The sequence below is a fragment of the Panthera tigris genome, chromosome F3 (assembly GCF_018350195.1).
Source record: "Panthera tigris isolate Pti1 chromosome F3, P.tigris_Pti1_mat1.1, whole genome shotgun sequence".
NCBI classification, from domain to species: domain Eukaryota; kingdom Metazoa; phylum Chordata; class Mammalia; order Carnivora; family Felidae; genus Panthera; species Panthera tigris.
Window position 1 is genome coordinate 14,807,554 of NC_056678.1, and position 26,388 is coordinate 14,833,941.

At 38.0% G+C, this 26,388-nt stretch overlaps 1 protein-coding gene across 19 annotated transcripts in view; it reads left to right on the top strand.

Moving 5' to 3' along the window:
- DNM3 (dynamin 3) overlaps nucleotides 1-26,388 on the top strand; it is a 565,070-nt gene that overhangs the window by 371,568 nt on the left and 167,114 nt on the right. The window contains exon 16 of one of the 19 annotated variants that reach the window (XM_042975647.1): nucleotides 19,056-19,115. The exons of the other annotated variants lie outside the window; for them this stretch is intronic. Within the exon in view, the coding sequence (XP_042831581.1) occupies nucleotides 19,056-19,109 (54 nt within the window). The 3' untranslated portion in view covers nucleotides 19,110-19,115. Of the gene's footprint in view, nucleotides 1-19,055; nucleotides 19,116-26,388 lie in introns of those variants that run through there. 19 annotated transcript variants of the gene reach the window in all.

Consider the following 26,388-nt stretch of genomic DNA (forward strand, 5'->3'; position numbering starts at 1 on the left):
GGCAGGCTAGTCCTGGTTCAGTCTATACCTGCTCCAGTATTGCTTTTTGTAGAAACCACTTTGACTTGGTGAATTAAAAGGCATCATTAGATGAGGGCACAAGGAGGGGGGGCTTTTGGGGTGCTTGATGATGACGTTTCTCCATCTGGTGCTGGTTACCTGGGAATGTCGAGTTTGTGAAGATTCTGTGAGCTGTGCATTTTGGGATACTTCAGAAAAGTTTTAAAATTTTTACAGAACAATTAAAAATTCATTGTTAAGGAAAGCGTGTTGGCATCAAAGAAATTAAGTACCTCTAGGAATTATTTTGCAAGTTTATTTTTAAAATTTAAAACAAACTATTAAACAAAAACAGTCATTGTTTGGCATGACCAGTTTTTATTGTAAAGCAAATTTAATCTCCTCCTTTAGGTAGAAAGTTTTTCTGGATCCTGGGTCTTTTCCTTCACATTGCGTAACTACTTAAAAGAATCCTTTAAAAAAAAAAAAAAAGACTATGAGATGGAGCACCTGTGTGGCTCAGTCAGCTAAGCGTCTGACTTTGGCTCAGGTCATGATCTCACAGTTTGTGAGTTCGAGTCCTGCGTGGGGCTCTGTGCTGACAGCTCAGAGCCTGGAGCTTGCTTCTGATTCTGTGTCTCCCTCTCTCTCTCTGTCCCTCCCCTGCTTGTGCTCTCTCTCTTTCTCTCAAAAATAAGTAAACATTAAACAAAAATTTTAAAAAACAAAGGCTATTGGATGCTTACCATGTCTTCACGCTATGGGAATTATTCTAAATTAGAGTTAAAGCTTTTCTTCATTCAAATTTGTAATGGTCTTCATTTGAAGTTGTAAAAGAGCATATTCAGTAACTGCTTTATATGGTTGGTACATGTGATTGTGTGTGTGTATGTGTGTGTGTGTGTGTGTGTGTGTGTGTGTGTGTATACGTTTGCCCAAGGGGTTAAGTTCCATTTATAAAAAAGAAACATTTATTGACAGGAATTAATCATCTTTCTCTAATTTGACCTTGAGCACCTCTGAGTAACTTTAACCTCTGAATTTAGAGACCAAGAAGATAAACTTTCAGCTTCAGATATAGTCTGATGAGATGAAGCCTTTGTCTGTCACCATGGTTATACTCAGATTTCAAGTCCAGGCTAAGCCAACTTTCCCATCTAAATATTTTCCGTCTGTAATTAGATATGTAATTAGATATAGCAGTGGATTCTAAAGATGACATTAAAATGTCATTTCGCTATTAAAAAGCCATAATTTATTTTTTTTTCATCAGCTCATTTCCAAGATTCACAAGAATCTCACTTTATTAACCGAGGTGACACATCTATGATTATTTGTTCCAGCAGAAATGGACTCCTTCTAAGAAAAACAATGTTTGGATTAGGATTGCAGTCCGTAAGCACTCTCGCCCGTATGGTGATACTTCTAGATGTTCTGATGCCAGCATCCTTACACCCATTCTTGAAACATCACCACTGAAATATGGAGAGGGAGAGATTTATTTCTAAGCTTGAGAGCTTCCACTGACCCTTCCTTTGCTGCTGCTACTCTGTCTTACAGGAGCAGCGTTGCTGAATATCCGCAGCCAGTGTGATTGGTGGGAAACCACGTGTTTGGTGCGGTTGGGGCCTGCCAACCAATGGTGCACAGTCCTTTACTCTCTGAGATATTTGAAAGCTCTGGTGGCTCCTGGGTGTAGAAGCCAGTGCAGGTTCAATAGGACAGAGCTTTAAATATGCTGGAGACCTCATTCTATGACAGAGGGGTTGCCTGATTGAATCTGGGCTTCACACTTTATTTTCCTCTGCTTCCTGCCTATTACACATCACTTGTTGGTTTTGTTTTCATTCTTTCTTTTCCTTCTCCTGACTAATTTTGTTTCGGAAAATTCAATTCAATTATTTTAGAATATACTGTATACCCAGCAGTATTCTATTCTTCCCTTGCTTTTTTCCCCCATAGCCTATCAATCAAACTTTATTCTGTTGCTGACTCTTCCTTGAGAAAAATTCTGAGGGAAAGAAACAACTGTTTTTAAAAGAAATTGTGAGGTGGTGGCGGTGCGGGGATGGGGGATGAGCTCACAGTACTGCATTGGAAAAATACACAAACTACCTGTCTTCAGATGAGTTTTTTTTGTCATATTTTAAATTAGAATAGTCAACAGCTATATATTGCTTGAACTATAATAAGGTAGTTATTTAGTGAATAGTGTTTTATATTTGTTCAGCATCTTTTAGGTATTGGGCTGGGGAAAATCTCTAGAGTATTTTTATTATGCCTGAGACACATTGTGAACTATAATTATAACATCTGGTTGTCTGCTTGATTGAAATTGAAATGATTCCTTTATGTTTGAGGGCATCATAGGTATCCTTTAACCTCTGAAAGTTTCTTTGTATTCTGTAGACACAATCACAGTGGCATACCATTACAGAGGTCCTTAGTGAACAATCAAGTAGGAGGAGGGTAAAAAAAAAAAAAAAAAGGACAATAGCATATGGGGCCAGCTCTTACTTAAGAGAGCAATTAAAAAGAGAACAGTGGTATAGCCCAATCAGAATTAAATAGCAAGATTGATAGAAGATAAATAATTGGATATTTTGGCTTTGGATTAAGTACATGAAAAAGTTTAAAAAGTGAGAGAACTGAATTTTGTTACTCTTGTAATATTTATTAATCTGAATAAGGGTAAGGAGGACTGAGCAATTGATGTAAACTTTGCATTCATTATAACAAGCTGAAGAACACAAATTTCAGCAAATTTTTTGTTGGCAAAACCTGATTTGCACTAATACGAAGTTATTTCTAATCTTTATATATTCCACGTAATGTGACTGTTTTCATAATTAACTGTGGAAACACTCATGTGTGGGTTTGCAGCCTATAATATATACGCAATTTTACTTTTGTAAATTCTGAAAAAAAATCAATTCTGAGACATATGTGCTTCCAAGGACTTCCAGAATTGTGAGCTTGCACAACCCTCAAGCACTGGGAGAACTATAAGGGAGATTATGAGTGAGCTAAAGCCTCCTTTAATAAGAAGAGTTGGTACCTACTTTGTAAAGTTTGTAAAGTGGTTAAATCAAGAGGTAAAACTCTAAGCATATTATATAGGGTTATGCACCAGAAGATCTATATTAGAAATTCAAAGAAATTTTTTCTTCAAGTGGAGAGGGATGTGGTTTTCATCACATGCTCTTCAAAACTCTTTGAACTGTTATCACATGCATATATTACTCTGGTTTAAATAAACTAAATTAATTATTTCAACAAACTTCCTTTGAGTTTACAGTGTGCTAGGTACTGTATATGGAAATATAAAAATTAAAACGTTTATGAATTGTAATATAGAAAATAGACTGTGAACAACAAAGCATAATGCAAGAAAAAAAGTGATAATTCATCTATTCAAGCAGAGAATAGAGTGTCTACTCTTTTCTAGAACTAAGAGAGAGCATAAGTAGATGTAAATGACTGTGTGTGTCTATGTGTATATGGAGGTGATGGGCCTCAAATGAGAAAAATCCTCTCACAGTGGTGCTGTCTCTGGTCAAAACCCAATGGCCTCAATCCAAGAGAAATAAGAGGGAGATAGGAATGGAGGCGAAGATACAGAAGAGTTCATAACAAAACACTTTTCTGTGCCCTCCCTGTTGTCAGGGAAAACCAACCTGCAGCTCCTTAATTTTGGCCTATTTTCCCTGGCAAAGAGGAAGCTGTTCAGATAGTTTTGTTTTGGTTTTTGTTCTTTTTTTTTTTTTTTTTTCCTAGGGGGTAAGGGTGGAGGGGGAAGAAGGTACATTTTATGTGAAAAACCTATGTCTTAATCTTACTCTCGAAATAGAAGACCCTGAGAAAATACACATGAGCCAGAAATTTTTTCTAGAAATTCAGCATAAAGTTAACTTTTTCGAGATTACAAATTAGATGTATGGAGTAAGTAGAACATGGCTCATCTGACCAGGATCCTAAAGTAGATGGGCTAACTAAATCTCGCAGGTGGTCTTTAAGGATATCCCTAAACCCAGAATTCATTGCACTAATCCAGCCTAATTATTTTAAGGGCGTGAACAAATATGATGAGGTCATTGAAGAGAAAGGATTGTTTGCTTCCATACTCATCTTGGCAGCTATAGCAGCTGTGGTAACTCTTCAAATACCCAGATTATAGGTTAAACCCTAAAGTTGAGCCTTTGAGTTTTAGGACTAGATAGAAGTTTCTTGAAATACCCAGTTGGCAGCAGAAATGATGTCATAGGAGCTGTATGCAAAATGATGACAATGGGGAGTAATCAGATACATTGTGAATAAATGCAATATACAAAGACTTACGAGGAAAAAAAAATAGAGAATGAGGAAAAAAAAATAGAGAATGAGGAGAACTCTCCAAAGAGAGCTCAACAAGAGAAGTTGGTATAGAGTTAAGAGTGCACATGGGAAAGGCAGTGAGGCCTCTGACAGGTGGCAGGGGAAGTACGTTGACAGATGAGCTTTACATTTCTTGAAAACTTTGTCTTTATCTCAGAGTTCACAGAGATGGATGGGAAAGGAACAGATGTCAGAAACAGCAGTGCTTCTCAGGGAAGATTAAATGGTAGAGGAAATGGAGATCGCATTACCAAATAAGACGAGAAAGGAAAGTAGTATGTCTAAGTGGGACTGGATGGAATGGCCAGGTGGAATTTGGATCTGAAGTTTGAGGAGATATCATATTAAAACATCAAGCTATCACAGTATAGCTGGTTGAGATTCCATTAATTGATGACAATGATGGATGTTTCCTTTATTTGTTATTAAACTAGTGCCATAGAGAAGACAAAAATGAACATTTTAATTTTGGGATATGTGATCGGTCCATTTCAGAATTTTGGTGAGAAATTGAAAGTATTGTTACAACGTATTGGAAAGAACTAGGATTTAGAAAGATTTGGGTATATGTGAAAGATGGTTGGATTACATGATGTTACTTTTCATCCATTTTTTCTCTCCCTCCCTCCACTTCTCTTTTCTCCCTTTATTTCATCATCTTTTCTCTTTGTTGGCACATGTGGAAGTGTGGGAACTCACAAGCAGTATTTACTGTTAAGGATATTGCCCCCATTAGTCTGAGTACTTATTCACTAATAAAACATTTATATGAAAAATGTAATTTGAAAAAAAATGTAATTGTTTAGATTTCTGGTTCACATATTAAAGATCTTTTCAGCTGAAAGAACTTAAGGCTGGAGTTTAGAAGGCCTGAGTTTTAGCTCCAGCCTACTCGTAATTAGCACTCTGACATGAGGCAAGTCATATGCTCTCCTCTACCTCAGTTTCTTCAGCTGTAGAGAGGACATTAGATCATATCAAGAATGAATGTTCTTGGTGGTTGTCTTAAGTGGTGATTCTAATTAAAGCACACGACATTTACTATAGTAACAGGAAGAGAAGGGATGGTTCCAAGACAGAAAATCACTTTGGTAGAGCACTTCCTACATGTTCATTCGTTCATTCTACTAATGCTGATTACACATCTACTGTGATTTCCTGTGTCTGGAAATGCTTTTCTTTCAGGTATCGACATTGCTCATTTCCTTGTGCCCTTTAGGTCTTCACTCAATCATCTTTTTATCAGGTTTTTTGTCTCCCCCCCCCCCCCTTTTTTTAATGTTTTATTTATTCTTGAGAGAAAGAGAGACAGAGCATGAATGAGGGAGGGGCACAGCGAGAGAGGGACACAGAATCCGAAGCAGGCTCCAGGCTCTGCGCTGTCAGCACAGAGCCCGATATGGGCCTCGGACTCAACAAACCGTTAGATCATGACCTGAGCTGAAGTCAGACGCTCAACCGACTGAGCCACCCAGGCGCCCCTGTCTTCCCTTTTTAAAATTGTGCTCGCTCTCTCTCTCTCTCTCTCAACCTCACTCTCTCTCTCTCTCTCTCTCTCTCTCTTCTCTGGAATTCTCTATTCTCCATTTCCTGCTTTATTTCTCTCCATGACAGTCATTATTTTCTAATACTCTAAAAATTTTACTTATTTATTTACCTTGAAGAGTGCTTGGTAAATAGATCTAGGCTAACAAAGTATTTCCTACTAGAAGTCCTCAACGTGCATGCTAGGAAGAATATCAGTTGTTTAGAATGGCACTTTCAACATACTGGAAGATTATTTGAAGACATTTAATCTCTTTCCTATATCTTATATATCTCTTCACTTTGCCTAGAAAATACTTTCTTTAGAGAATAAATCAAAAGTAAACTTTTCCCTGGCCCTTTATTAATGTTGTTCCATTATACTATGTGTTATTTTCCACTAATTTAACAAACTCCATTTTCTTTGGAACTTCTAAGAGAAAAACAGATTTAAATACAACTTATTTATTTTGTTATTTATATTCTCCACTTAGAAAGTAAGGCGAGGCAAGAATTTTGTTTTGTTCAGTGTTGTATACTTAACACATAAAATAGGCCTTATCACATATTTGGCCCTCAATCAAGCTCAGTTATTTATTTACTTATTTATTTATTCATATTTTTTAGAGAGAGTATGTGAGCAGGGGGGAGGGGCAGAGGGAGAGAGAAAGAGAGAGAGAGAGAGAGAGAGAGAGAGAAATCTCAAGCAGGCTCCATGCTCAGCATGGAACCCAACGCAGGACTCAGTCCCACTACCCTGGGATCATGACCCGAGCCAAAATCAAGAATCGAATGCTCAACCAACTAAGCCACCCAGGTGCCCCAAAACTCAATTCTTAATCATCAAGTAGCTGAGGGATTCTAGTCTGGTTGTGAGTGTATTGTCGATGTGGGAATGGATAAGGAGACTGGGAAAGTCGGAAGTGGTAATGGATCCATGACCACAATTTTCAAGTGTTTTGAGCAATGTGTTGCTTCAGATGAAAATACATAGAAGCCTCATATGAAAAGAATAAAGCTCAGACCTAATGCGCATATAGCAGTTGAAAAGAACATGGCTCAGCCTGCTTTTTTCCTGCATCTTTAAGATAGTCCCTGAAGAGGCTCTACACAGATTTTCTCAAATTTACCTACTCTCACAAATTACTTGGGACACTTATTAAAAATACAGATTCCCTGGCTTCTTACTTGGGAAGGAATGAGAATCTAGTAGACAGTTAGTGAAGGGACAGAGGTTTGTAAAAAAGGAAATTGACAATAGATATTAAGGAAGGGCAAGGATTTGGAAGGCACAGTGGAGAGATAGGTTAGCAAAAGGTCAGCAGGGTCTAGTGAGTAAAGTAATTTTAATGGTAGTCAGTCACTTACACTTGTCTCCCACATGAGAAGAAAAACTTGGAATTTGGTTTGGGCTGAGAATCAGATATGTTTAAAAAGAGAAAAACAAAGCCATATTTAGGGTTTTGTTTTGTTGAATTTTATTATTGACAATGGCGCCAAAGAACCAACATATAACCACTTGAACTAAATAGAACATTAACAGAGTTCTAAACATTCAAACATGTGATGGGGAGAAAATTCCACTCGTCAAAGATCTCAGAAGAGACATAACTCACTCATTCATTAAGCACTAGTAAACAAACAAGATCTAGAAAAAGACCTATTCATATTCTGTGGAGGGTTTTTTTTTTCATATTAAGTATCAATTTCTTTTTCTAACAGCCAGAGTAAAATCAAATTATCTAATTTAAATTGTGTCTCTCCAGACACCTCTGCAGGCCACACTGTATACCTATTCTTTTGTGAAAAATTACCATATATTCTATAATTTTAACCCATTAATTCTTACAGTTCTTTGTATTCATTGAAATCTAACTTTCTGGGGCACCTAGGTGGCTCAGTTGGTTGAGAATCCAACTCTTGATTTCAGCTCAGGTCATGATCTCACCATTTGTGAGTTCGAGTTCCACATGCCCTCTCTCTCTCTTTCTCAAAAATAAATAAACATTTTTTAAAAAATCTAACTTTCCTCTGAGAAAACCATATCTCAAATAGAGAACACTCTTTTCCCCATTACCCTAGCTCCTTTTGGATGTCTCAGATTCCTCAGTATCAGAATACCCAAAATGGAATTCACAGTTTCTCTGAACCTATGAATCATCTCCGTCTATTGTTCCCTATCTCAGTGAATATCATCTCCATGTCCAATCCATCACTAAATCCCCATTAGTTTTACCTGTAGATAGTTTTCAGAAATGCATGCTCTTCTCCTTCCACTTTCTAACTACCTTAGTCCAAGCTCCCAGTTGTCTTCTTCCTTGACTCTAAAAATTGCTTCCTACCTGTTCTACCATGTACATCTGGCCATTCTCCAAGTTCTTGGAAGTCTGCTCTAGGTGTCGCTCCCTTAATCACTTTCTTGATATTTCCACTGCCATCATCCTATTTCATCGCCTTTTTATCAGGATAGTGAAGCACCCAGCATCCTAGTTCCCTTCTCAGTTTTTAGTGTCTGCCTCCTTCTGTTTACACTCGGTTCTAATACCAGCTTAATCTTAATAAAACATACATGTTCACCAACTGTCACATTGCTTATTGAGTTAATTCCAAACTTCTTCATCTAGCGTTCTCTTAACTAGAAATTACCGTGTCCTCATACTTATGCCTATCAAAATCCTGCCCACCTTTTAAGACTCTGAAAACATTTCCTGACATCCCTTCCACCGATGAGGCACTTCTTTCCTTTGAAGTCACATAGCTCTGATGCTCTTCCCAGAGAATCTAGATTTGAGAGCAGGGTCGGTCTTTCTATCACCAGATACACCTTGCACTGTCCATTGCATATAGTAAAAACTCAATATGTTTAATGAATTTTAGTTTATTTTAATTGAGTGGTTTTTTAGACTCTGAGTCTCTGAAAAGAGCTAGATTACTTTATTCATTTTAGTATTCTGGAGTTCCATAATAATCAGATGGAAAACACCCTGCATTTGAAAGCATAGCTGCACTCTATTTGTTTTATTTCAAAGTGAACCAGGTCCTTTTACCACCAGAGAGGAAGAAAGGGGATTAAGCTGAAATTAATGTTTTGATGAAGATGAGGCAGATGGTAAATTGACCCGAGGGAAGCAAAAAAAAAAAAAAAAAAAATCAACTTGCCACATGTTAGCAACAGAGGCTCTTCATGATTGATGTTCAGTGACTTGGAAATTCTCTTCAGGGCAAACTGCATTTTCACTGCTTACTTACATACATTGTGAAGGATAGATTAATTTCAAAACAAGAACTTAAAGCTATAAGGAACCTCAGACATCAGCTTTAGTTTGTGGTTTTCAAACTTTTCTCTCTTCTTTTTTGTTTCTAAGCATTATAACTCTTTATTCAATCAAAAGCTTCCTTGAAATCCCGTTAGATAAAATGAAGAAAAATGGAGTTGTTTTAGTGAAAGCAGGGTGGGAGCCCAGGATCCAGCCCTCTTGCCTCGGGGCCCTCCAGCTTCTGTGGACCCCTGAAACACATCCGGAAAAGCCCTAGAATGCTGGTGACCTAAGTTTGAAAACCAAGGATCACATCTTACCTTTAGTTTCTTACATGAATAAACATAACATGCCCAGAATTATAGTACTGGCCAGTGACGGAGCCAGAACTAGAACCTGGGTTTCTTGCCGTCTAGTCTAGTGTTCTCCTGCCATTATATATATCATGCCATTTTCTTTGGTTTCACATACCTCCTTCTAGTCACCTCAGCTTAGTGTTTCTTTTTCTCTAGTGCATCACGTTATGAACAAAAAGGCTTTCTGAACTTCTTTGAGTGTTTTGATAGCTTCTACTCTCAACTCTAACTAGCAACTATTACTAAATGGCCATATCACTGTATTTTCACATAAAAATGCATTAACAAGTTGGTAGCATGTTGACTGGCAATTCTAAGATTTCTGCTTCATCCCACATTTAGGGAACCTTGGGATAATAAAGGTAAATAAGTGTAAAGGGCTAAGAAATCTATTTTGAAGCCTAAATATAGAGGTTTAAAAAGAGGGGAGATATATAGGACTTGTATAGGAGAATCAAATGGAACTTAGAAAAAGCCTTATTAGCTTTTCATTTCTCAAAATGAAAAATACTTCATTTTTTAGGTTTGCTTTTATTGCAGTAAGAACACCTAACATCTAGCCTTTTTACACATTTTATGAGTACAATATTGTTAACTCTAGGCACAACGTTGTATAGCAGATCTCTAGAATTTATTCATCTTGTATAATGTCTATTGATTAGCAATTTCCATATCCTTCGCTGCCCAACCTCTGGCACTGATCATTTTACTCTAATTCTATGACTTGGACTATTTTACATTCCTTATATAGGTGGATCCAGTAATCCTATTTCTGGGTGTGTACCCAAAAGAATTGAAGTCAAGATGTCAAAGAGATATTAGCACCCCAATATTTAGTGAGTTACTATTCACAATAGCCAAGATGTGGAAATAACCCAAACGTCCATTGACATATAAATGGAAAAGAAAATGTGGTATACATACAGTGCAATGTTATTCAGCCTTAAAAAAGAAGGAAATCCAGTATCCAATATCATGGATGAGCTTGAATATATTATGCTAAGTGAAATAGAGGGACAGATAGTGGATGACTACACCTATATGAGGCACCTAATTTCTTCATTTGAAGAGCAATTTTTTGTAAAAAGTTAAAGAATAGGAAGTTTTTTAAAAATCCAATATCTCACTTTTAAGAAAAAACCACTGTTAACCCTTCCTTTAGATATCTCTCTTTTGAATGTAAAATATATGAATTTTATATCATTTAATATGAATATAATTATACCATGCATGCTATTCTACAACTTGATTCTTTCAATCAAGAAAAACCTTAGTCCCTTTTTCACTGAATTTAGATGTGTCCCTTTATTTATAGTCACACTGTTCTTTTGTATGGATTTATCATACACACTCATTTTTAAACTGTGATGAGTAAGTTCATAATATTGGGAGGATTAAATGACTAAATATATGATAAAATGCTTAGAAAAATAAGCACCTGATAAATATTAGCTATTACTAATAGGTACCATAACTTTTTAGTTAGTCTTCAGTTGATGGGCAGTTCAGTTTTTCAACAATAATGAAGCAAGTAACATTTCATACATGTACACTTGTGCAAGTGTTTTTTTAGGCTATATTCCTAAAAAAGGAAATGGAATTACTTTAGTCAAAGGTTGGACATATTTAAAATTTTGATATTTTAAAATTTGATATTTTCACATTCCCCAACTCTGTGCTGATTAACATTCCAGTCAAGAATGTGTAAAGTATCTATTTCTCCATATATGATCAATATGGGATACTTATGTGCAAATATTCACACACATGCAATTTGAGTGTGCATTCCTCTTGATTATTAGTGAAGTTTGCTGTCTTATGTTTTATTGTCTCTTATTATCTGAGAACTGCTAAAACTGCACTTCTCTATTAGTGTTGATTTGTATTTTTAAGCAGAGTTTCAAAAAGCTCTCTAGATATTATGGTTATTAATGTTTAGCCATGTATTCTGCCAGCAGTTTTTCTCCACTTGCCATCTGTTTCCCAGTTTTGTCCATTATTTTGTGGTGAAGCATCTCATATCCATGAGATTTTTATAGCTGTAAGTTTTTATGTGAAATGTCAAAAGTTTTTTTTAACCCCAATATTACCAAAACTATCACCTAAATTATAGTTTGGGATTTTGAGTTTTGACCCACCTAAAATCGATTTTGGGGGGGGAGGAGGGATGGAAGACAATTCTCCTAAAATTATTTATTCAAAAGTATGATTTGTAATGCTACCTTTATCACAAACTAAATTCTCATTTTTTGTTTCATTATTTCTATGCTGTTTTCTATTCAACAGATCTGTCAGTGGACTTTTACAACAGGCTTCTGATGTGTCATTTTTATAATATTACATTTAAATTTTTTAATCTTTCTGATTACATAGGTCATTGTGGTTTATTTTCTTGGCTACTCTCACCTGCTTGTTCTGTTAAATAAAATTTAGGATTATTTTGTCAAGTTACCTCTCATAAAATTTTATTGAAAAATTTCCCTGAGATTATATTATAGTCATTTAATCTTAGGAGAATTTACAGCTTTAAAGAGTGGGTTTCTTATTCAAGATCTGTTTCTCAGTTTAGCTTTGTCCTTAGCCTAATTTTATAAATTTATTCATATAGGCACTGCACATTTCCTGTTAGTTTATTCCCAAGTATTTTCTATTGAATCCCCTAAATTCATTTAATGATTGATTTGGAGTACAATCCCATAACTTGAGCGTGCAATGTGAATATAAATTTTGAATATTTCCCATCAACAGCTGTCACTGAAGATCTCTCCCTTTGCCAATAGCTGATATGGAGCACAGTTTTTATTTTTTTTTTTTATTTTTTTTTCCAATATATGAAATTTATTGTCAAATTGGTTTCCATACAACACCCAGTGCTCATCCCAAAAGGTGCCCTCCTCAATACCCATCCCCCACCCTCCCCTCCCTCCCACCCCCATCAACCCTCAGTTTGTTCTCAGTTTTTAACAGTCTCTTATGCTTTGGCTTTCTCCCACTCTAACCTCTTTTTTTTTTTTTTTTCCCTTCCCCTCCCCCATGGGTTTCTGTTAAGTTTCTCAGGATCCACATAAGAGTGAAACCATATGGTATCTGTCTTTCTCTGTATGGCTTATTTCACTTGGCATCACACTCTCCAGTTCCATCCACGTTGCTACAAAAGGCCATATTTCATTCTTTCTCATTGCCACGTAGTATTCCATTGTGTATATAAACCACAATTTCTTTATCCATTCATCAGTTGATGGACATTTAGGCTCTTTCCATAATTTGGCTATTGTTGAGAGTGGAGCACAGTTTTTAAACACAGCTCAAACTGTACCTCAGAATCCTTTAAAATACAGACCATCTCTGAATAACATCTCTCACCTTTATGCAGTTTCCATAAAAAGTTTGTTTGGCCAAGATTTTACTATAAATTACTCAAAGAGCAAGTTTTTTTTTATTATTTTTCTTGTCTTAACCTAAAGAAGGGAATCACTTAATTTGAAGTCTAGGAGTATACAAACTCACCAGGGTTAATAAATACTCCAAATTCAAACAACCATTATGCTTAATTCTCATTCATTCAGCAAACAATTATTGAGCCCTATTATGTTCAAAGTTCTAGAAGTAGACACATTTCCCTATTCACCAGTGACAATATTATTATCTATAGGAAAGATATGTTTGAATAAAATAATTGAAATACATGTTCTAAAACAATTAAATCTGACAAAAGCAATAAAAGCTCACAATCAAATGGCAATTAAACACCTAATGAGTGTGTGTGTATCTGTCTGTCCGTCTGTCTGTGTCAACCTGCATCAGTAACACTCTTTTGTAATGAATAGCACAGTTACACAGAAATATGTCTGGCTAAGGCAGGTTTCTATAAGGTGTGATTGTTAACTCTTCTGTCTATGTACAAAAATGTTGTCAGTAATAATCAGGTTACGCCTATGATATTTATTAAGTTCTAACTCTAGCACTAACTTTTGGAGTTTTAAAACTTAAGTGATTAATGAAAATATTATAGGAGAATGATTGAGTCCATGGTATGGAATAAGAAATATATCCTTTTTTATTACATACACATATATGTATATTACAGCAGGGTATAATAAACACACTCCAGCATGCATGTTTGAGTTCTTAGGTAAACTTCCAGCTTCTCCTCACTAAGAAACTAGTAAGGAGAATGCTTCTTTCACTGTCCAAGTTGTGTGGATTCTTTTTTGTGTGTGCCTCAGTGTTCTTATCCTATACTTGTCTGTGCTAGGACATCATATTCTTGTACAGAAAATTCTTATACTTGTTTTTGCACTGTTCAAAGCTCCCTCTCTGGGTTATTAGAGGTTTGTTTTGCCCTTTAATTCCTTCACTGGGGGAGTAAAAACTGTTATCCTGCTTAACCTGTAACCCTGGTGATGGCTCTACCATGTTGTGATGTTTCTTGGTTGGTCTCTGTTCTGAGAATATTGTGTTTCCTGAGCTCTGCCCCCATGTGACAATGAGCCAGATTTTTTGTTGGGACCAAAGCTCTTGATTGGGATACAAGCTAAAAATACACCTTTCCTTCATTGGACAAAATTGTGCATGTGATAACATGCCTGTAAAATTCCATTAAATTATAGTCTCCACTATAGAAAATATAGTCAGTGGTATTGTAATAACATTGTATAGTGACAGATGGTAACTACACTTGTGGTAAGCATAGTGTAATGTAAAGTTGTTGAATCACTATGTTGTGCAACTGAAATTAATGTAACATAGTGTGTCAGCTATGACACAATTCAATTAAAAAAAGAAGAAGAAGAATTATAGTCCCTTCTTCTTCACCATAGCAGGAGCTCACGGTATATTGTTTCAGGAAACTGATTGCTTTTCATGGAGCCCCTGGTGCTGTGTTGACTCCAGGAAAGGACCCTTCGTTTAACCGCTTCACCCCCACTATCCTCTAGAACACGTGCTATTTGAAAAGTGGGAAAAATACACGTGCTAACAGAGTGTTTTAACAGTTTGAATGTTTTTTTCAGTGAATATTATTTGCTTAGTACAGTTTCTTTTTTATTACAGCTCGAGGGTTTAATGTTCTGTGGGAATATCTCTTCTTGGCATGTCTATAGTAATTCCTCATTCTCTCTTTAACCCACTTCAACATACTTCAAGAGGCTCTGTTCTCTCCCTCCACCAAAACAGTGCTTATGATGGTTATCTATTTCCTATACCTTGACACATGTGATGGTTACTCCTATATCCACATCATCCTGTATTTCTTAGAAGTAGTAGATATAATTGACCTCTCCCTCCATCCTGGAATACATTTTTACCCTCCTTAGTCTCCTCTGGTTCTTTCTCTTCTCTTTTACCTCTAAACATTAGAGTGGCCTGGGCCTTCTCCTCTTCTGTCTACACGCATATTCTGTAGCTGAACTCATCTATAGTTCTTTGACTTTAAATACCATCTGTATGCCCTATGTCTATGACAACCACAATTATATCTCCAACTCTGAACTGCAGACTTAGATATCCAGTGACCTGAACCTATATATTTAAATGTCTAATTGGCATCTCAAATTTAACTTTCCAAGACAGAACTCAACCTATATGTCCATAGTTTTCTTTATCTTAGTAACAGGCACTACCATTACATTCAAAATATGAAAGCCCACCTTTGATTCCTTTTTTTTTTTCTCACCAGCCCCCTCACACCCAGTTCAGTTGCCCCAACTGTCATTGTAATACCCAGATTTCTTTCTCTATTGTTGGCTTTTCATAATGCTCCATTGCAAAGTTTTTCTTTTCATTCGGTCCTTTTTCTAATCATTCCCCCAAAGAGATGGATTTCAAAATGCTTATAGTTCCTAACATTTTAAATATAAGTAAATCAAGATAAAATATAAGTTTTTGTAAGAGGAACTTATAATTGAAGTTTACTGTAATATCAATATACGGGGTTGTAGGGAGGAACAGGTGGGTTGCAAAAATGGTTTATAAACTCTTATACACTAAAAAACAGTGATTATAATTTTGTATTTATTAAGAAGTTGATGTTACTAGCACCACTGAAAATGAATTTAACGTATCATCTATTCAATCATATCCAATAGTTATGGAGCATGTGTCTTGTACAAAGCTGGGTGCCATAAATACTGAGAAAAATTAGAGCTACTCAAGGAATTCACTGCCAAGGAGGGGAGGCAGGCATATAGAGGTAAATAAGTGTGATAGTGAAAGAAATACAACAACAAAGCATGAATAAGATAAAGTGGAGGTACCCAAGAAGGTATGATTGGCTGAAAAGAGAGGCCATGTCTATCACACAGCTGCTTGAGCTAAAAACACAGGTACTTTCCCTCATTCTTGTCTTCCCCTCATCCCTCCCTCCAGCCAGTTTGATTTCACCATCTGCTGACTCTACTCCAAGGAGTTGTCAAACTTTTTCTGTAAGGATCAGATAGTGAATAGTTTAGGCTTTGAGGGGCCATGTACAATTTCTTTCACTTATTCTTCTTTTCTCGTTCTTTTTTCATCATCCTTTAAAAGAGTAAAAACTATTCTTAGCAATATGAGCCAGGAACACATAAACGAAGGCCAGAGTTCGCCCCCAGAACGATAGTTTGCTAACCACTGCTCTCCTCCAAAGCCTGTTCCTGAGCCAATCACTTCTCTCCCCAACTACCATCCTAGGTGGAATGACCACTGTCTCTTTCCTGCATTACTGCATTCGACTCCTGTTGGGTTCCTGCTCCTACTCCTGGCCTTCCCTGATTCACACTCCACACTGTGGCCAGGTGATCTTTTAAATCATATATATCACTCCTTATATCAAGGAAGGTTCCCCTGATGAACCCACAAAATATAGTATCTTGCAACACATCTGTTACACTTAAAAAACTGAGGTTGGGAGCCGCCGGGAGGGCTGATGCTCTTGGAAGGCCAGTATGGTTCTCACCATTCTGGTTTTATTTTAAATACACGCTATTACTTGCTAATGCGGGCAGTTAACATAAAAATGGAATCTGAGAATTATCATTTTATATAATTGTGACGGCTTTCATATTGAAATCTAATTATTCTGAATAATGAAACAGGAATTGATTAAATTTAATTGTAAGTTGTTTAAGCTTATGGAGTGTAAGAAAAGGAGGAAGGGGAGAGGAAAGAGGACAGTATAAGCTCTGTCATCTGAAATGGGATAAAGCTCAATATTTACATTTATATTGTTTATCTCTTTGAGCTGCTCTGGCTCTTAACTGGCGAAGCACTGGGGACCTCACTGGATCCTATGTTCAACTTTTTCTGTGTCATTAGCCAGATCTGGGTGTGAAAATCTCCCACTATCCCTACTTCCTTGCTATTCTTTTCCATCAGCTTCATGATATTTTTTCTTCCCATTGGCACAGCCTTTTTCTGCAGCTCTCCCTTTTCTGTTTCATCTTTTGTTCAGGGCCCAACCTTACTGTGTTTTATCCCATGTATCCGTCATTCTTCCACAGCTCCATTTTTGAACCACACAACTCAGCATTTTACCACCCTGGCTTCTTAAAGGAAGTAGATAATTTGCAGCAAAAATTAAACATAGGTTCAATTACACATGTCAGTATGAATTAGACACATATTGTTGAGATATTTTCAAGAGTTCCCCCTTTAAATAGACCTTCTTTTCCTCAAAAGATGAAAATGCTTTTCCATCTATTGCTTCTTTATTCCTGTAAAGTTAAGTTTATTTTTTTTTCATTTTTCAATTTAAGGATTGAGTTTGGGTATTATTATCCCTGCTTTACATATGGTGAAACTGAAGCACTGAGCAGGAAAACAGTCCCCCCCAAGGACACTCGATGTATGCTCCAGCCATGACTGGGCCTCCCAGGTGCTGAGGGCCAGGCCTGTGCTTTTTCTCCTGGTCTTGCTGAGGGCAATTAGAAGTTGAAGCAATTTCTAAGCTCTCCTCCAAATTATTTATAAGTCAAGGTCATTTGTTTTTACCTACTTTGACTATGTCAACCGTTTCAAATTCCAGATACACTTTTTCTATACCAATGTTTCTCAAACCCAGATAATATGCAAACAACCTTTAAAGGAAAAGGATCCTCATCAATTATGAGCACATGCAAACTATTTTAATTCATAATAGTACTTAAATATGTAGAAACAGAAAATTGTTATATTTAACATAACTACAAATATGTAAACACGTCATACTGTTGTCATTCTACATAAAAAAAAAGTCAAAGTCAAACAAATTTGTACTACCAAAAACTTCAACTGATCAACATTAATGTGAAAGATGATGTCCTTTAAGGAAACATAATTGACTAGTCAACAGGAAAATATATTCTGGCTCCCAAGCATAGGATCTTTTGAGATTGGCATGGCTGGGCTAACTGTGCTGTAAGACCTCACCATCCTCCTTCCACTTTTATCCTATTGGAATGAAACACCCATCCACCCAGGGCACTGTGATGTCATTAGAGGAGAGTACATAACTGATGCGTTGATGTCTCTTTCTCTGCTCAGTCTGCCATGAACAGAGTACTACTACTCAGTGCAAACACAAACATGGGCACTAAAAGTTTTGACTGCCAGTGCTTACTTATAAAGTGGTTCCCCAGACAACTCAGAAAATCCCTTATACTAATTTTATTAAATACTACACAAAATTTCTTTTTCTCGTATTTATTTGTCTGTTTATTTATTTTGAGAGACAGAGACAGTACGAGCAGGAGAAGGGCAGAGAGAGAGGGAGGGAAAGAGAGAGAATCCCCAGCAGGCTTCCCACTGTCAGTACAGAGCCTGACACAGGGCTTGAACCCAACGAAATCACAAGGTCATGACCTGAGGTGAAACCAAGAGTTGGATGCTCAATCGACTGAGCCACCCAGGCGCCCCCCAATTTTTTTTTAATTCTCACAAGACCTTGCAAACTCTGGGAATAAGGGGACTCCAAACTTACTTCTTTAAGACTTGGAGAAGCAGTCAGAGTTTTCAAGTCCAGCTTTGGACTAGATACCTGTTGGAATGATTTAAGGGCAACCTGAGGATCTCACACCTACCAGTTTGCTAAAGCAGGAGGGTGACTCGGTCAATTCAGGCAGAAGGATTGAAGGACCTGATTTAAATGCAAATATATTACCTGAGGACAATAATTAACAACAATTGATTCTCTTGCTGACATTAATTTATTATAAACATAATCATGCATGAAGACAAAGCCTAGCAGAATGGGACATAGCATAGGTAAGTTTGATATCATCATAAGTCATCATGTATTAAATGCCTACTAGTCGGGGCGCCTGGGTCGCTCAGGCAGTTAGCATCCAACTTCGGCTCAGGTCATGATCTCAGGGCTCGTGGGTTCAAGCCCCTCATTGGGCTCTGTGCTGGCAGCTCGGAGCCTGGGGCCTGCTTTTGTGTCTCCCTCTCTTTCTTTGCCCCTCCCCCTCTCACATTCTGTCTCTCTCCGTCTCTCAAAAGTAAACATTACAAAAAAAATTTTTAAATGCCTACTAGTATCAGACATCTGTACAGGTAAACAGAGTCCCCATTCTTGGTTTTTAAAACACAGCTGGTAATACAGAACGAATGGAGCGAGAAGGGGAGCTTTCCTTGGATACAGTAGAGGGAGAAACTTACAAACCAGGCAGTGGCAAAAGCCGCCAACTCAAGGCCATCTTGGTTTGGAGCCAGCAGAAAAGCGGAACTGCCCGAATGGAAGAGGTTTGGAGAAGGAAAACAAACTTTCTCTGCCTTTTAGTTTTTTAGCCAGTCTTGAGACTCTGGCTTATTTTTTAAAAGTATAAAAACATATCTATAATAAAAAGTAGATGATTCTTTAATTATGGAGTTTTCATTTGTATATTTCTTTCAAAACTTTATCTCTCCTTAAATACTTTCCTTGAGGTTATTCTGTGCAATCCACTGTGGGAGTGAGGCAGAGGAATTAATACCACCTCTTAGCCCGTCACATTTCCTCTCTCTCTTTCCATGGCTATGGACACAGTTCCACAATTCTGGAGTTCTTACAAATCTCCCTTGAATAGGAAGCCATAGTTTAAAGTTGTTTATATTGTTTCATTGCTTGCCACCCTCCCGGCTTGATATTGTTCATGTTTAATGTGTGTTTATCTGGTGGGCATGTAATTAACTTCCTATTTTCCCCTCATAGCTCTATAGCTTACAAGTATAAAAGCTTACTGTTATAATTATGTTGAAGAGAGAACACCTTACTGTGTTTATGGGTGGGAAGTAGATGGTTAAAAAAGGTTTTCCCCAAGGAAAAGCAAAGGAACACTTATCAGAAGTCTCTGAATGCACAGCCCTCTCATTTAAGAAGAATGCACATAATCTCATTTAATCCAATACCCCCTAAGAGTCATGAATTATTACTTTATACCAAGATAAGGTAAGACTCAGAGAAATCAGGTAACTCACCTGGGTTCACACAGCTGGTGTCAGAGCTCATATATGAACCCATGTCTTAACCCCAAACTACATGTCCTTTCCCCTTACCACACTACCTGTCCTGGGAGTCTCCTCACAGTGATCTCTGTCTCCAGGAGACTGGGATAGGGCCACCTGAACTTGCAATGAAAGCAGAGGGTACTTTTAGTGTGGTAGCTGTAGTTCTTTCCCCCTTATAGATAGGTCACTTCACTCCTTTCTGTCTTTCTCTATCCCCTCCTTTATCCTTTCCTGTGCTATTTTTTTTCTTCTTCACCCTTTCCACAGAAAGCAGTCAGCAGACATGATTAGGATTGATGGAGAACTATTCCAGGTCTTTTTCCCTTATCCAAAGCCCTGTTTCTGTGTGAACCTGCATTTGAGCCAATAACGGTACACAGACCACCAGCTGTGCTTAGAGCAATTCAGCCAAATGTCATCTCAAGTCCAGGGCTGCGTCCCAGAAGGTGCATGGAAGGGGCCCCTTTTTCCCTATTCCATCTTGAGTCCGTGTTCTTTGGAACACAAGGAGAAGGGCGCTGACTCAAGTACAAAGGGCATGGTACTCAGCTCTCCTTTGCAAATACTACAGCGGTCTCAGAAAGACCCTCACTGAATTATGTTACTATCGTGGTGGGGAGCGGGGGAGGTGGCTAGCTTACTAGTCAATGCAAACTAATTTGTTTGAATGCTCAGTCTTGTTGCTTTTCTTCATAGTGCTGCCTCTTTTTGAGTGTTCCTTCACTGAAATGATAGGAGAGAGAGGGGAAAATTCAGCTTTGATTTTTATTCCTAGCTTTGTGACAAATGATGGGAGTAAAATTTAAAACTGTTCATCTGCTGAATTCTGGGAATTGCCAGAGGATTTTGTTTGTACATGCCTTGCTGACCCCCATTTTCTCAGATAAGTAAAAATTATGTTGCATTTGTAAACAAGGTACTTTTATTGAGTTGAACTTTTACAAATGCATGGTATACTTAGCCAAAATAACACTTTTATTTCACACAAGTACACTCAAAGGGCTATGCGTGTAGAATTTTGTGTGATTAATATGCACTTGAAAGCTGTTACAAAGTAAGCATAATTTCAGAGTTTGTGGGGTCTCTTAAATTCACTTTGTAATTTAATGTGCAGCCACCGAAGCCAGAGTTGAGGGATATTACTACCAGAAATCTGTATCCTATCACACACCTTTTCAAGTAAACCAGTCACTCTTCCAAACTTGAAAGGTTCTCTTTTTAAAAAAAAAATATAAGTTGTGTTGCCTTGGAACACAGAAAGAAATGAGGAAATGAGACCATTAAACATTTGAAATATGCTCATTTTAAAGTGCTTGCCGTATGTTTTGCCGTGCTGAGTAAATTTTTTCCTGCTTTAGTAACTAAGAAAGTATAAAACACAAAGTCCCTGTGCTTTGCTTACTAGTAGAGAAAATTTAACCCATGAAATACACTGCTATTACCGTGGTAGCTTATAATAGTCTCTGAACATATATGCCACTGGAATTAATTCTGTTTTATTCACATGTTGCCTTATTTTGTTTCTTGCAAAGCCACTCAAATTCTATCCTTCTTACCTACCCTTTTAAAATTTCTTAGGTATAAAATTTTTTGTTCTGGTTAAAGACTGTTTCCTTAAGTGCAAAGTCCAGGAAATTCATAACTGCACAAACCATCTCCCCCCAACCCGCTCACTCGCTTGCTCTCTCTCTCTCTCTCTCTCTCTCTCTCTCTCTCTCTCACACACACACACACACACACACATGCTAATAAGCAGTTCATTTTTTAAAATGATGAATTACTGAGAAATGCTATTGTTCTGCTTTACTGACGATTCATTTTTTCTGAGACACAATAATATATAATGACCAGATACAGCTACTGTATTTTCTGAGTTCTTAGTTGTCAACAACAGAATCTACTGTAGCTGCTTTAAGTAGAAAACATTTACTGAGGGGTATAAATTGCTCGAAGAACCATTGGGAGGGCAAAATTACAGAATTAGGCTGGCTTCCCTGGACTGGTTCTCCAAATGAAGTTTAGAATTGGGGTTGCCAGGGAGCTGCTGACTCCACCAGACTGGAGGCTGCAGTCAGGAAGCCACCCCACATTCTAGCCTCTGGATCCAGGGCCAAGAAAACAGGTGCCACATCCTCTGCAGCTCAGCGATGGGACTCACTTCCGAACCAAAGTCTGGTATGGATATGAATACATCGGATTGGCTGAAACTATATCTCATCTGGAGCCCTAGCTACAAAAGCAAGATTGGGCAGGGAAAGAGAGTTTTGAATTGAACTCAAACATTATAAGGAGTTGGGACTGGTCATAGAGATAGCCCATTCTCAGAATCCACTTAATAGCTGTGATATTTCTAATCTATTAAGAGCCTGTACCATTCAGCTACTTGGAAACTCTATGTATGTGTGAAGCTTGCTGAATATAGGACCTCTCTGTAAGGTGAACAGGTAGCAAGCTTCTCTTTTCATTGAAAGGTTAGAATATAGGGCATTTTCTCTGAAACTATTTAGCTCCCCAGAGAAGAGCAGTCCAATATCCTGCTTGGTGGGGGCCGAGAAATACATCTGGTTGTTAGCCCTCTGGAGTAAGGCTGCGAAAGTGGCCGAGGGACATTTCCATATGAAGACTTTTACTAAGTTTTCTTCTTTTTGTCCCACTTTTGCTGTTCAACCTGCTCGTATCTCTGGGCCCCCAAACTTCTCGTGTATAATTTCTTTCTAGGGAAAAAGTCTCTGATCTCCTGCTGGGGGTAGGAATGGGCTGCTCTGCGTCAAGGAGGTGACCCTGTGTCATTATTTGTTCTTTGTACTTGTGTATACACACTATCTGATCCTGCTGTCTTAGCCCCCAAATTACCCCCTTCAGGTGCCTCCAAAGAACAGGACAGGATGCAGTTGGGTGGCTTCTCCTCCATTCTCTCCCGCTGTAGGAATTTGGGGAAATAACTCCTTTCTGTATGCTAAGTCAATGAATGCTTTTCTGTCTGCCTTCTCTCTTTGAAAGCTTTCAGGAAATTCTTGTCTACTGTTTTCTCCCTTCTCATTTTCTTTGTCCTTGTGGATCAATATCATTTTATTCTTTTACTATTATCAAATGGGTTTGGGGGAGGGAAAAGAGAAAAGTATTTACATAGAGATTAAATATTTAAAAATTGAGATATAGTGTTTAGTTTTCTCACTTTACAATTACAAAAGTCCTTTTTTGGGGAGGAGAGGGAGTCCACATTTGAGGATATTAGAGGTACCTGGAGCTGTAGGACAATATATACTTTTTTGCCTCCTCTTTAATCAAGGCTTTTTAACATGGAACATATTTCTTTAATGAAGTGGAAAGTTTCCAGTCCACTGAAATGTAAACTACCATACATACAATACCTGGCAGGAAAAAACAAAACAGCAAGTTAACCCAATCCCTGTAATGGCCATGCCCTTATTCGTAGATGTTTCCTCCATCTACCAAATGTGTTCTGCTGGATACGGAGCTCAGCATGGCTTCTGGGGTCACACTTAGCTGAGGCTGCAGTCCACAGAGCACTCATCTGGCTGGGCCATGGTACTGTTGGCTCTGCTCAAGCAAAGCAGTCACCAGCACATTCAAACAGTGAATCTCAAAGTGAGAAACAAGAAGGCAACATAATAACGATATCAGAAAGATGTTAGCAAGTGCAAAAGAAAAAAAGAAGTGGTATTGCCCAGGAATGACAAGAGAATGGAGGAGGGAGCCCTCCAGTGGGCTCTTATGGCCAGGCAGGCTTCCTGGAGGAGGTGGAAATTGAATTGGACTCTGAAGAGACAGAAGGGGCCAGGAAGAGTAGGGTCTCCAGTTGGGTAATGGCGAGCATTACTATTTTTCTCTTACCTAGTGGGGATATGCCAATATATAGCTCCCTTTACGGATCTGAGTGAGTGCAGAGGGGGCAGCCATGAAGCCAGTGGCATAGCCATCGGGTTTTCTTGGGCCTACTCTGACAGCCCATCAAAGTCTACATACACATAGGCAGTTTCCTCAGTGTCCAAGGGAAAAATATAAAGAAGTACTTTTTACTAGCAGCCTCCTGGCTCACAGATGCTGTTTACTACTCAAAATGTAATTCTGATTAAAGCCGGGAATTAGAGCTCAAATGAAAAGATGGGTAGTTTGTATTATGAGTTTCATACGTGTACATCTCTCTAGTTATAACATCTTAATAGCAATAAACACCAGACTCTTCAAAAGCATGTGGAACTAGTATTCTGGTATTTTCAATATTTTTATAGCTTTTTCTTTTTTTCTTTGATATTTTGATTATTTTATAAGTCAATCATCATCTCTGAATCCCCAATCTAAGTAAAGCACTCTGCTAGGCCATAAGGGGATTCAATCATATGTTCATTAAATACTGTGTGTGATGAATGTCAACTATGCAACTAAAGCTAAGAAGGAAACAATTGCTTCCCTCAAAGAGCTGATGCATTGACAGGGAAGTCAGGAAATAGTTACAGAGTAGCAGAAGAGCAAGACACACACAATGATGAACAACCACAGAAATGATGGCAATAGTAGCAGGTTTGTTCTTTCCCTGGGCACTTACCTTGTAGTTGGAAAGGCAGGGTCTAGGCACACTTAGGTGAAACAGTCAGGAAACTTATTTTTTCCTCTTGGAAAATAAGAGGGAAAGTAAACCAAGCACACAAGTGCTGTCAAGCGATCAGACTGGGGGCAGAGAAATTCTGGTAATGGTTGAAGACTCCTGAGTGCTATGCCTGGCCACAGCAGGGATTTCTGATGGCTGGAGAGCACTGTATCCTTGAGTGAATTTCTGGGCACATCACAGTGCCCAGTTAGTCAGACAAGGGTATGACAGTGGTTTGAACTGGAAGGATTTGCTAAATCATATCCATGGTTCTGAGAGATCTGTTTACTGAGTTAGAAGTCACAGGGAGCTTGGGGCGCCAAGTGGCTCAGTCGGTTAAGCGTCTGACTTCGGCTCAGGTCATGATCTCATGGTTCATGAGTTCGAGCCCCGGGTCGGGCTCTGGGTGGACAACTCGGAGCCTGGAGCCCGCTTTGGATTCTGTGTCTCCCTCTGTCTCCCCCTCCGCTGCTTGTACTGTCTCTCGCATTGTCTCAAAAGTAAATAAACATTAAAAAAAAAAAAAAACTTTTTAAAAAGTCACAGGGAGCTAGATAGAGCTACTTGGTGTAGGAGACTTAGACAGATGAGGCCCATCGAGTTCCAGACAAACTGGGGTGAGAGCAGAGCTATGGGAACACCAGGAGAGCAAGGAGATCCAGGCCTGTGTACCAGAGCCCTTAGGTGTTCAACTGCAATTCATAGAGGTGACATCAGAGCTAGAAGATGAGTCTAATGGGCAGGTTTTCTCATAGCCCCATTCTGACCTTAATCAGAGGAACTTCACTTTTTAATCTACCCAATAGAATTAGCTTTGGTGTCAGATTTTTTTTTAAGGATCCCACTGATTTAAAAATAATAAGTCTGCAAGTGGGATGGAGAAGGAAAAGAAGACAGAAAAAATGAGACCTGTAATACTTTAAGAAAAAAAAAATGTGCACTAGGTCTGAACTAGGTGGAATAATCTTTTGCAGGAATTTTGTGAGGAAGAGAAGCAGAATGGCAAGTAGGCAAAGGTATTTCTAGTGGAAGAAATAGTACAGAAAAAAAAAACCCAAGGAGATATGATTAGATGTGTTCTGTATGGAAAATAAAAATGCATTGATTTTCCTGGAAAGCAGGAGTCCTGAGGTTGGCGCAGTGGGCATGTTGAGAAATTTGAATTTACTCTGAATGGCAGTACCGTTCATCTTGGAGAATGAGGTGGGGGTGAGAAGCATGATGAATATGTATGCTTACATAACTCTTGTGTAAGTTACTCAAAGGATGAAAGGTTAGCATTAATTTACGGGAGCATCATATTTTTCTTGGCCCAGGTACCCACCCCCAAACCCAGGATAATGTCCTTAGTTTCCCTGTTTATAAACATTCTGGCCTGGTCTAGGTTAGTAAAGCTTCACCCTATATGCTATAGCAAATTCATTCAAAATCAATCTTTCAGCCATTAAAAATAAGTGTTTAATATCACATCTGTTTAATTTTTAACATAATAGTATCGACATTAGTAGACATAATAGGTAGACACGGTAGCAAAACAGTATACATACAACATAGTTGTAGAATTTCATCATGTTGGCATTTTGTTTCTGCTGCATCCTTAAGTCAAAAGTGTATTAAACAGCACGTGTATATGCAGCAGTGTGTTACTATTAAGTGTAAACACAAAAGGATTTTAACATAAACCTTGCCCTCAAGGAGTGTCCAACTTATTTGAAGAGGCATCTGAGCATAAATAAGAAACGGCATCCTATGTAGCCTAGGACAAAAATCATGGAAAATGTGGGCGCTCTCAGAAAAAGACATGTATGACATACCATAATCAGGGTAG